The sequence below is a fragment of the Parasteatoda tepidariorum genome, chromosome 1, assembly GCF_982258835.1.
Source record: "Parasteatoda tepidariorum strain Cologne lab strain chromosome 1, Ptep-v5.0, whole genome shotgun sequence".
NCBI lineage: Eukaryota > Metazoa > Arthropoda > Arachnida > Araneae > Theridiidae > Parasteatoda > Parasteatoda tepidariorum.
Window position 1 is genome coordinate 52,379,492 of NC_141755.1, and position 12,070 is coordinate 52,391,561.

The following is a 12,070-nucleotide window of genomic DNA, read 5'->3' on the forward strand; positions in this document are numbered from 1 at the left end:
TCTTAGAAAAATGCCTTTTAAGAATAATGCCCCAAAAATGTCTGTATTTCTTCGGCTTAAATTGATCCAAAATTTTTATTACTTACTACGTATTAGATACTTCAGTTAATAAAATATGCTAGAGTGAAAGGGGCTTGTTAAAATTCAAAGATCAGATTTATTAAAATTTTACATGTTAAGTGCATTTTCTAAAATATGATTTTAAAGTTGAACCGCAAATAATTTTCTAATTCGCTGCAACTTTAGAAGACCGTAAACTGAACCGTATAATCCTTCAAGTTGAACCACTGTGAAAAATTGTAAATTGTTGGTGTTGTTAAAAGTGCGTGATGAAGTACATAAGTGAGGATGCTTTTTAACTGAGAACGATATCTATAGAAACTATTGAATGACTTTCTATCAATTGGATAACTTTCATGACTTATGAGGCAAAAAGATAACGCAGTTAGTTTAGCTAGTTATTATATAAAACCACGTGACTTTTGTCTATTATTGACAGCTATAAGCTTATAAGCGAATAAGTCAAAGTAATTTTCTGCGGTAATCCATATAGACAGAACTGTGTTACACAAATTAACAACGTAATCCTTGAGTCTCGAAATACTACAACATTCTGATTGAGATTAAATTTTAAAATGATTATAGAATAAAATTGAAATAACTTTACCAGAATTATAAATTATGCATTTAAATAAATACCAGAATACTTTCAAACCGAAACATGTAGCAAACACGCAAAAAATTATGAATTGCTAACATAAAACGATAGTTCAAAAAGAGGCGCGAATGGAAATAAGAAAGTTCGTAAACAAATCGTTGAGGCGAATCATTGTTTGAAAGGAACTCTAAAAAGTAAATAACTATCGCCATTCAAGGTGCTACTGAAACGTAACCGAAACTGCGGGTTTCCGAAACCGATATCCACAAGTTACATCAGTTTTCATCCCCGGGAATTAACCGAACCCGTTCTTAAAGTACATCGAACCAGTTGGTTAACTTTTAGTATTCCAACTTCTGGAAGTAAATTTTGTTCTTCTTTAACTCCACGTGACTGAAAAGTCACTCAACCTGTATAGACAGCCCTGGACTTCAGAAGTCTGTCCGCTATCGTGCTGTCAACAAGCACTTGGGGATTTGCAAGAAAGGGTCTTCTTAAATTGTGCCATCGACTAAGAAAATTCGCCGGTGCTCGCTTCTTATCTGCGTGAGAGGATAATTATGATGAAAAGCGTGTAACTAATTTGAATCCTAAAAATCATTCCAAATTAGTTTTGGAACAGTGGATGAGTTGAGTTGCACATTCAGTGCTGCAGACGATATTTTTTATTTAGATATGTGGTGTTCTTATAGCAATATTGTGGAGTTTGCGTAGAATTCCGGCCAAAGCATGGACTACACATTGCTAAAACGTATATTATTTAAAGAATATAATATTTATATTGTGTGTGGACTAGTTATAGGATTACTATGTGTGCAAGCAGGTAAGAAGAAATTTATTCTTATCAATGATTCATTCATGCCTTGTTAATATTTCTCCAGAAATATTATTTTGTACTATAATGCATAAAAATTATGCATGAAAGCCAAAATTTCTTTCGAAATTATGAATAAATCATAAAATGTATCGTTTTCGTTTTAAACAAAAAAGCCCCAAAACAAGTAAGGTAAATAAGAACAATATATTATTTAAAATAAAGAATACGTAAGATACAAATAGTTTACTTAAAACGGTTAGTTTTTTAAATTTGCTTTTATAAATTTTTATTGCATGGAACTTGTGCACGAATTTATCTTTATTTTGCAATAAATATTTCTTTCAGGCAATTTGATTTAATTGTTCAATTATTTAAACTTATGAGACTTAATTTATTTTTTGTTAAAAATTTTTCTTAAGGCAAAACAAAATTTTATTTATGAAAATTAATTTCAACTTTTTAAATACGATGATTCGGAAGAATTAATCTTTTTGTACAAAAAATAATTTTTTTATGAAACTATTTTGAAAATTTTAAATAAGTAAAACTTTAATTTAATTAGCTTCATATCAGAGTGTTAATTATAAAAAATACATTTGCATACTTAATTCCGGAAAAGTGCATTAAAAGCTTAAAATATCAAAGCTAATTGCATTAAAGTTTCCATTGATAATGCGAAAAAAAATTCTGCAAGCTTAACGTTCTAGAACAAGAATAATCTTAGAATCCCAAATTTTTCCTTTGGCATGAAAAACATGGCTTTTTGATATAAAAACTTAATTAGTTTAGTTTTAATTTTTCCATATCTTATTTGAATATCCTTTTTTTAAGCTAAAAATGAAGGTTTTTTTATTAGAAAAGATAATATTCCTTTAATAACGAAATAAAGTTGAGTATTAAAGGAAAATTATTTTTTTTTGAAAAAATATGATATACAATTGTTATAGTAGTTATATAATGATAATTTAAATAAAAAGAGAATGGCATAAACCAAAAAAAGGTAGAAAAAAGTTATATACGCTTATAAAAGTCGTACCATTATATCAGTATTTTGAACCATAGGATCACGTAAATGTGCTGTCACTTTAATAAGGTATAAATATAACAGTATTTTCGTTTTATTGTACGCACTGTAAAAAATTAAAAAAACAAATTACGATATAAAGTACCGCCACTCATGGTGCATCATCTGTAAAATCCATTTTACTGTAATATTATTATTATTCAAAAAACCATGGTATGTCAGATTTTTTGTTCCGTTTACCTAGTCCGATAAAAAGGGATTTCTGATAAAAAGTATTTCCCCCCCCCCTCCATAATGCGGAAACTTTTAACAGTAATTTGATCCGGAAATTTTTACAATGTACACAAGTTAAACAAGGACTAATTTGCACGATAATATGATTTAATTTAACACATTTTAAAGCTGCATCAAATTTGCACTATACTATGCTTTGCTACGATTAAGGGCAACAGTTTATATTAAGCCTTATGCAATTAATCATTTTTAATTATTGAGAAAAGTGTATTAGCTTTGCTCATTGTGATAATTAATAATAATTATGAAGTACTTAAATTCTCATCTACGTTATATTTTGGTTAAAAAAATTTTATGAATCAGATACTTTCTTTTTTTTGCTGCACCTCACTTTATTGGATTGATATATTTTACTTTGATTATATTAATCCAGCAAAAGAAAGCACCACTTTTGCGGATGAAATCGGGTGAGCTGATGAGGAGATTATATATATATTTTTTTGTCATTTTTCTATTCTTAACTTCTTTTAAATAATTTTCTTTTATTTTTAATTTTAATAATTTTTTTAAAAATTTTATTTAATTTTTTTTTAAAATTTTCTTTTTAGATATTTGCTGGCTTTATTCAATTTTTATCTACCGTGTCCGTATCATTCACCGGTCCGTGGATTAATATTAGCATTAAATCTAATACAAATTTTATTTATATTTAAATAGATTAAGGCTAAAAGCATTTTACTTAGTAGAGAGTATGTGAATAATCAAAAACATGCTAGTCAAATAAATGATTAAGTGCCCTATTTTTGTAAATATAAAAACTATACCAATAGTCAGCCCTACCGATAAATTAGTGAAATATTTTACCCGATTCTTAAGTAAATCGGGTGTAGTAGCACTGTCAAAGATAAACTTTCACCCTCAAAAAACAAATAAAAGGCGCTTTTTTTCTCTAAATGAGTTGTAGAACATAATATTAGTATTAAAAAATAAGTAATGTTCTGAAATTTCTTAAGTTCAAAATATAAATATAAGGTACGTAGTTTACTCAGACAAATTATTTATAATAAATAAAGTAAACTATTTTCTTAAACTGATTATGTTTGTTTTGTGTCCTGATATTTAGAATAACTTAAAAAACTCGAATTATTGATCTCAATTTAGTCGCATTTCTTAGGAAACAAAAATGTTTAAAATAAATAAGTTATTTCATTAATTTCTCTAAAACATTATTGGTTTTTAAATGTTTACATTAGTGTGAATAAGTTTTTTTTTTAGAAAAAATGAAATTCTGCTGTATAAATTTATAAATATATTTTTATTGCAGAAGAATTTGAACTAAAAAGAGTTCTAAAATTTAGCGGGCAACATATATTTTCTTCATTAGAGTAACACTTTACTTCATTAAAAGATTATTTATATTTTACGGAAAGTAATAACTATTATTTTCTCAAAAGTTATATCCAAGCTATTTTGTTATAATTTAAAATTTTTATTTGGTTTAAAAAAACATAAAATTCAAAATTGTGCATTATTTATATTTTTAATGCTTTTTTTTCATTGATAGGCAGCTTGACACAAAATTTTACTAATGGTTAAGAAAGTGAAAATGAAATTTCGCAAAAACAAATTAATATATTTTTTATTTATTTCTTTACTAATATTTTTTATAAAAACACTTTAAAAACATTAGGTTTTAGCCGCTTATTAAAAATACAACAAAGCATGTCCATCAAATTTATTTTGAAACTCATAATAAATATTTAAAAACAGGACGATTTAATAACGAACGAAAGTATTGCAATTACTTTAAATATAATTGCATCTTCTTTATTCACAAACTTTTAAAAAAATGATTACTAAGGGTTGATTTTAAACTTCAAGAGTTTGGAAATTTTCCTTCTGAAACGTTATTGTTATTACTGGTCAAAAATCAAAATTCGCATTAAAAAATTATGAATTTGTGAAACAAAAATAATTTTCTTTGAAATGTACTCAAATGTTAGAGTTGTAAAATTTTATCGAAATATTAAAGTTATAAAATTCTATTAAGATTTTAGATTTGTAAAAATAACTTTCTATAAAAAGGAATCGTAAGCGAAAATGGTTCATTTAAACTTACAGATATTTTCAGCTCAAGTGAGAAAGTAGGAAAAAAAAGTTAAATTTCAAAAAAGTAAAATATGTTAGATTATAGATTTATGCTTTACAAACGATTAGATTACTACAAGGAAAAATGAAAAAATAAATTTTTTTCTACGTGATTTGTAACGAAGCGTGAGGAATTGGCGAACGGAAATGTTCGTTTCATTGTTAAAAAGATTCGTATAATGATCTCTTTTCACAATAACTATCATTTTAAGATCTCCTGGAGCAATTTTTTTTCCATCCGAAGGTATTAGTGAACACAACGAGTTTCATTAAAATACGAAATTGCCCAAAAGAAATTAAGAAACACGAAAAAAAAAAGGAATTAGTAGCTTTTTCGCTATTTTTTAAAGTCAGCTACGTTTCACAAAATAATATAAAAAAATTTTGAGATTATATTACGTTAAATATGAGACTTGTTATATGTAATTTTGAAACAATTTTTGGATATGAATATATGTTTTAAGCAAAAATAGAAAGGAAAAAACGATTTGGATAGCGAAAATTATTACAAATATGTTTAAGAAGTATAAATTTTTCTGGAAAATTAATCTTTTAGCTTAAAATAGAATTTTTCTTTCATTAAGATACAATTAAATTAACAGATGGTGATTTTATTAAAAATAAAGCACGTTTTCGCATTTATACACTGTTAGAATTTCTATTCTAAAATTGTGGTAAAATAATCAACAGTCTGTCTATCCAATACAGTCTGTCTATCCAATTAACTCAAAAGTTTTCGGTAAAGAACATTTTTTATCCTTACGGTTTTTAAACCATCTATAACTAGTACGGTTAAAAAAATGAATACAGCAGCATTATTGTGTTGTCCTCTATGCATGATTGAGAGTATCGTTTTCTAAAAGTCCAGGGTCACAAATTGGGGAGTGATAACGCTTCATGCGTTGAAGGAAATGGAGGAAATATTGTGGTATTATTGCTCAGACTAGAACTTCCGTTTTGTCGGTTAGGAAATTCACAGATTTGTCCTCTGGACTACAATATGTACCCATCTGCAAGGAACTAAGTGGCTTCCTCAGGTGAACCCAGTATAGTATATAGAGTAGTATTATGGAAATAATGGAAAATTAGAGAAAATAATGTATTAGAGAAAATAATGTTTTCAGAGTTTACGAATTAAAGAGCGTTCTTGTAATATACATTTTATGCATAAGCATATATAAATCATATTTGTTGATTTTTAAATACAAGAATAAGAATTATAAGAAACTGGTGACATGTTTTAATTTTTTTTTTTAAATTTTAAGTTGTCAAAGCTCTTAAGTGTTTGAGAATAGTAATTAGGACATTATCTGTCATAGGGTATACTTAAAGATTAATAGTTTCTCAAAATTTAAATTTAAAAATTTAATAGGGAGGTCTTCACAAATAATAATGATTAAAACGATGTCTCCAACATCTTTTTTTATTCAGTTTAATCTGTAATTATATCTAAATTTTTCCTCTTATAATTAAATTTTTAAATTTAATTATAAAATTAAAAAAGTTTATAATTAAAATTTAAGAAATTAAATTTTAATTATTAAATTTTTAATTTTAAAATTGAAACGTGCAAAGCTAAATAATGACAAAACTTATAATTAAACAAATACCACTAATAATATAACAACTAAAACTGATTTTCTAACTTACAAAACATATTGAGATTAGTAAAATACATAGGTTGAATAGTTAAAATTTATAATATAATCTATTATTATATTATCCATAATAATCATTGTTCTATGAGATATAATATAGATTATTATAGTACATTACGTTGTATATTGAATATTATATACATTAAAAACTATGATGCTCTCTATATTAAATGATTTTATCCATGCATTAAATATTATATTCCGTACATGAAATATTTAAGTAAGGGATTGCGTAATATTCAAACATAATCCTTTCCAGTTCATGCATTTACATAAACTGCTAGAAATGTTTTGAAACGAATGGTTAAATAACGGTTTATTTAATTGTTATTTCACCATATTCAACCGAAAAAGCCAAATAACCATAAATAAAATGGTAATTAAACTGTTAATTGTGAGAAAAATTGTTTTTTAACTGTTTTCTCCTAATACGGTGAAACAATCAGAATTTTATCGATCGCACAAACTAAGCCCACTTAAAGAAGCTACTTAGTTCCTTGCAGTTGGGTACATATTATAGCCGAGAGGGCTAATCTGTTAGTCTCATGACCAACAGAACCGAAGTTCGAGTCCCAGCTTTGACACCACGATATTTCCTTTATTCCCTACAACACATGAAGAGTTTCTAGTATCCTGCATTCCCCGATTTTTTTTATGGTATTGCACTCTCCAATGCCCGCTACCTAAAGAAAAGCCTAGCTCCAATGTCCAGTTCATTTTTTGTACGGTTTTGAAACCATACCAGTAGTGAATGGTTTAGCAACAGAATAATTTTGAATAAATGATTTTATAACCATACTAGTTGTAAACGGTTTCAGAATCATAAGGGTGAAAATGCTCTTTACAGTAAACTTTGAGATTAATTGGATGGATAGACTGCAGCTTGTTATTTTACCATAATTTCAGAATGGTAATTCTAACAATTTGCACATCAAATAAGTTGTCGATTTAAATTCGAAACAAATGGAATTTAAATTAGTTTTTTTATATAAGGATTTACCTCCTTCTACCATCTGAAGAGGATAAATGAGGTTTATGTGCAGGAACATCTTTTTAGGCTATAGTTTAGCATTAATTATGACATTAAGCTAAATTAAAATAACATGTCGCCTTGTTCCAACATATTTGTAGTTGCGGAAAGTTGAATCAATCAAGTTAATGTTTTTTTTTTCTTTTCCGTTTCTGCGAAACTTGTTGTCTCACATAAAAGTCGACAGCACCGGTTTCTTTTAGCTTCTAGCTAGAAAAGGTTTTTGGGTTTCATTAGTAGGTCAAAAGGCTCCCTAAAGCTTTTCTCTTTTCTTTCATATTTTACCCACTAGCTTACATATTTTCTTCTTCCTCAAACATGCTTTCAAAGAAGAGGAGAGAAAATGAGTGTAATTAAATATTACTTATGTAATGGAAGGGAAGTAACATCATCCACTCATTACTATTTGATTTGACTTCGAAATTCACTAAAAGACAACAAAAAGTTTACTTTAACTCGAATAAAATACTTAGATGTGAAGAAAATCCATTATCATTAAGTACTCGTAATGTTTTAAAATGGGAAGAAAATAACATCAGTTTCTCGCTATTGGGTTCGTCTTAGACATTTACAGGAAAAAAAATTAACTACTTCCTTTTGTTTGAGCAAAAGTCTTAAAAGACTCTAAAAATTTGCAAGCTTTTAATGCTAGTAACATTTAATAATTGAAAAAAAAACTATTGTTTGATTTGTTTTTGAAATATTAAAGAACTTTCTTTTACTTGAGTAAAACAGTCAAATGTCAAGAAATTAACTTTTTTTAAATGTTACAAATATTTTAAAATTGGAAGTAAAATCACATCAAAATGTTGCTATTTAATTTGCGTTTGAAGTAAAAGCGAAAAATTAATAAATTCCTTTTACTTAAGTAAATATCTTAGACGTTTAAGAAGAATAAAATTTTGCAATTTAATAAGCATTTAATGCTAAATATATTATAAAATTGAAAAAAAATAGCATAATTTAACAAATTTATAAGCTTTTATTGTTTAATAATTTGATAAACTTTTATATTTTATAAACAATATGTGAACTTTCATAATTTAATGACCATATGAACTTTCATAATTCAATAACTACACTAACCTTTCATAAGTTTTCTTTTACTCTCGTGAAATAATTAAATGTCATGAAAAAGAATTGTTTTTTGAGTTAGCATTGTTTCAAAATTGAAATGAAAATAACATCAATTTCTTGCTGACTGACTCATCTTTGAAATTCTCTAAACAAATAATTTATTGCACTTAATTCAAGTGAAAGTTTTAGACGTCTTGAGTTTCCTTCAACTTTAAAGGCAAACTATATTTTCAACTAAAATAAAATAACATAAACCAAGTGAAAAGTCAGAAAAGTTTCTTTTAATCGCGTAAAATAATTAAATGTTAAAAAAATTCATAGTGTTTATGCTAGTTATGTTTTAAAATTGAACCCACTTTCACCACCCACTCTCTATTTGATCTGTCTTTGAAATTCAGGAGAAATAATTAATGACTTCCTTAATGCAAGTCAAATTATATGAAGCTAAATAATTTCGTTAGTGCTTTGCAATAATAATAGTTTAAAATTATAATTGAAATGAAAAGATCAAATAATTATTTGATAGATCATTGAAATTCGTGAAAAACCGTGCATATTTTACTGTAATTTTATTAAAAGCATTTGATTTTACAGAAATCTATTTGATTTAGATACTTAATAAAATTAAAATTCTATTATCTACTTACTATTTTATTAGCCTTTAAAATGTGAAAGATACTATTAAGAAATTCCTATAAAATGTTTATTAATAAAAGAATGATATGTTTATGTATATATTATAAAGTGTGTAATTATTCTGTATTTAGAAGTCAAATTACATCTTTACTGACATTGACATTGACAAAGACCACCCTATCAAACAAAAGTGCTTAGTAACACAAGAAATAAAATAAATTACAACCCTTAATGCAAGTTAAATTATATGAAGCTAAATTCATTGTTAAGTAATAATAATAATTTGAAATTAAAATTGAAATAAAAAGATCCAATAATTATTTAATTTGTCATTTGAATTAATGAGAAACTGTGCAAACTTTAATTTTGCTGAAAGTCTTTGGTTTTGCAGAAATTTATTTGTTTTAGATACTTAAAAATCGAATTAAAACTAAATAATATACTTACTGTTTTATTTGCCAGTAAAATTTGTAAGACACCAATCAGAAATTTCTACAAAATAAAATATTTATTAAGTAATGATATATTTACGCATGTATTATGAAATATTATGAAGTGCATAATTATTTATATTTAGACATAAGATTACAACTTTGCTGACATTGATATAAACAAACACAAAGCTGTCAAACAAAAGTGATCAGTAACATTTTAAACAATTTAATTGAGCACTGACAAACACAATAATGAAATATTCTTTAAACTTGTATGAATTCCAAAAAAATGAACAGAAAAAACTCATAACCATGTTACTTGGATTTTTTTTAAAAGCATGAAACCTTTTAAATTTTAATTTAAAGACGTAAAAGGTATTAAGGATGACGCATAAGTACATATATCCTTTTATATTAATTTATTCATATGTTGTAAAAGTCATGTGATTCAATAAAAATGATATTTATATTAAAAATATTATTAGGAAATGAAAATTATATCTTTCCTACCTAGATTAACTACCTAGATTTAATCAGCAGCAAAATATTATTTATATTGAATAATTCGCAGTGAAATGAAAGATAAATTTTTTGCAACCAAATATATTAATATCTTTGATTTGAATTTAATAACTTAAAGTTAATGATTATTACGATAAGATTTTAATAATAACAAAAAATAATAAAATAACAGTATTTATTATTATAATAACAGTATTAACTATTTTCATGAAACCTGAAAATTTTTTAAAATTGAAACAAGGAAAAAAGTTTGGAATCAATTTTGCCAAATATGCCAATTTTTTACTCTCTAACTATTATATGAAAAATACACCATATCGTTCGAGTTATTTTAAATGATGAAGCCATCACCGTAAACTAAGGCCACCCAGGTTCAAACCCCTGCTGAAACTAGAGAATTCGTATTTTACTCGTATTCCATGTTAAGGAAAAGCGGGTTAGTTTCACTCATAAAGTGTTCCATGAGGGTTAGTTATTAACATTACCTGGGAGTTCCCTTGTCTTATTGGTTAGGTTAAAAACTACAAGGCTAGGAATTTATATTTTGACTAAAACATGAATCTTATAAGTATCGGAAGCTGCCGGTAAAATAAAATAAAATATCTTAAAAATAATTTTATTTTATTTTTATTAGTAAAATAATTATCTTAAAATATTTTCCATTACGACATAAATCGGCATAAAATTTATATACTGCAAAAGTTTTTAAATTGTTAATTAACTCATAAAGTGAAATATAGTGTAATAAAAAGATAGGAAGCACATAAAAAGCATTTTAATTTTCCTAAAAAAAGTTTTCTTTTTCAGAAATCTATTATGGTATTGTAATAATATGCAAGATTTAGGTATTTCGAAAAGCTGAAAGTTCAGCTAGAAAGTTTGCAAAGAATTCTTCTTCTTTTAGTTTCTTACTCATGCATATTTAATTTAGTTTATTGTTTTGAAACATTTTATTTTTCGCGAAATTTTTTTTTTTCAGGAAGTAGAAAATTCAAAAATTTATTACGATTGGAATATTTCCAAAAAAGCTTCATTATAAAATTTGTACAGAAATTATGTTGTTTTAGTTTCATATTCATGTATATTCAGTTTAGTTTATTTTCTTGAATCATTTTATTTTTACTGAAAAAGTTTTATTTTTTAGAAAATAGATATTTCAAAAATCTACTACGAAAATGTAATAACCTATAAGATTAAAGTATTTCCGAAAAAGTTTCGCTATAAAACTTGTATAGAATTTTAGTTGTTTCAGTTCCTTACTCATGCATATTCATTTTAGTTTATTGCCCTTGAGAACCCACAATAAAAGGAATTCCTTTTTACAGCATAAAACAATTTCAAGAGCAGTAAATAAATAAAATGTCACGTAAAGTTATCGACATTAACCATAAAAATAATTTTTTTATCTGAACTCCACCTGGATAGTTTTCAGGTCGGAACATTTCTTTTACTTTTTACTGCCACTCGAAGTTAAAAAAGTAATTCTAAATTTATAAGATTCATCACGTGCAAGCACTAACTTGCGAGTAAACTTTTGCAAAAAAAGCTAGCTTTTTAAGGGGTAAAAATACGATAAATTGGCGCTTCAGGTCATTGAAAAAGAAACCGACGCCAAAGATTACATATTTTGAATTCACGCTCTGTTGATCGCCTGTTTAAGTTATTTGCTTTTTAGCTGATCTTGAAAAACGCCAAAAGGAACAATTGGAAAATTTTGGAGAAAAGACTGAATTTATTAACCATAATGTCTGAAAGTAAACAGTTTTTGATCAATATGAAAGATTTAGTGAAACTGAATGACAGCCCTAAAGGGAAACGATTAAATCGAAAAT

The 12,070-nt window shown here is 26.0% G+C and overlaps 1 protein-coding gene across 1 annotated transcript in view; it reads left to right on the plus strand.

The window, feature by feature from the left end:
- The first annotated feature begins 902 nt into the window (after positions 1-902).
- Positions 903-12,070, plus strand: part of LOC107447462 (uncharacterized) — a 147,598-nt gene continuing 136,430 nt past the window's right edge. The window contains exon 1 of the mRNA XM_087163818.1: positions 903-1,481. Within this exon, the coding sequence (XP_087019944.1) occupies positions 1,388-1,481 (94 nt within the window). The 5' untranslated portion in view covers positions 903-1,387. The remainder of the gene's footprint in view (positions 1,482-12,070) is intronic.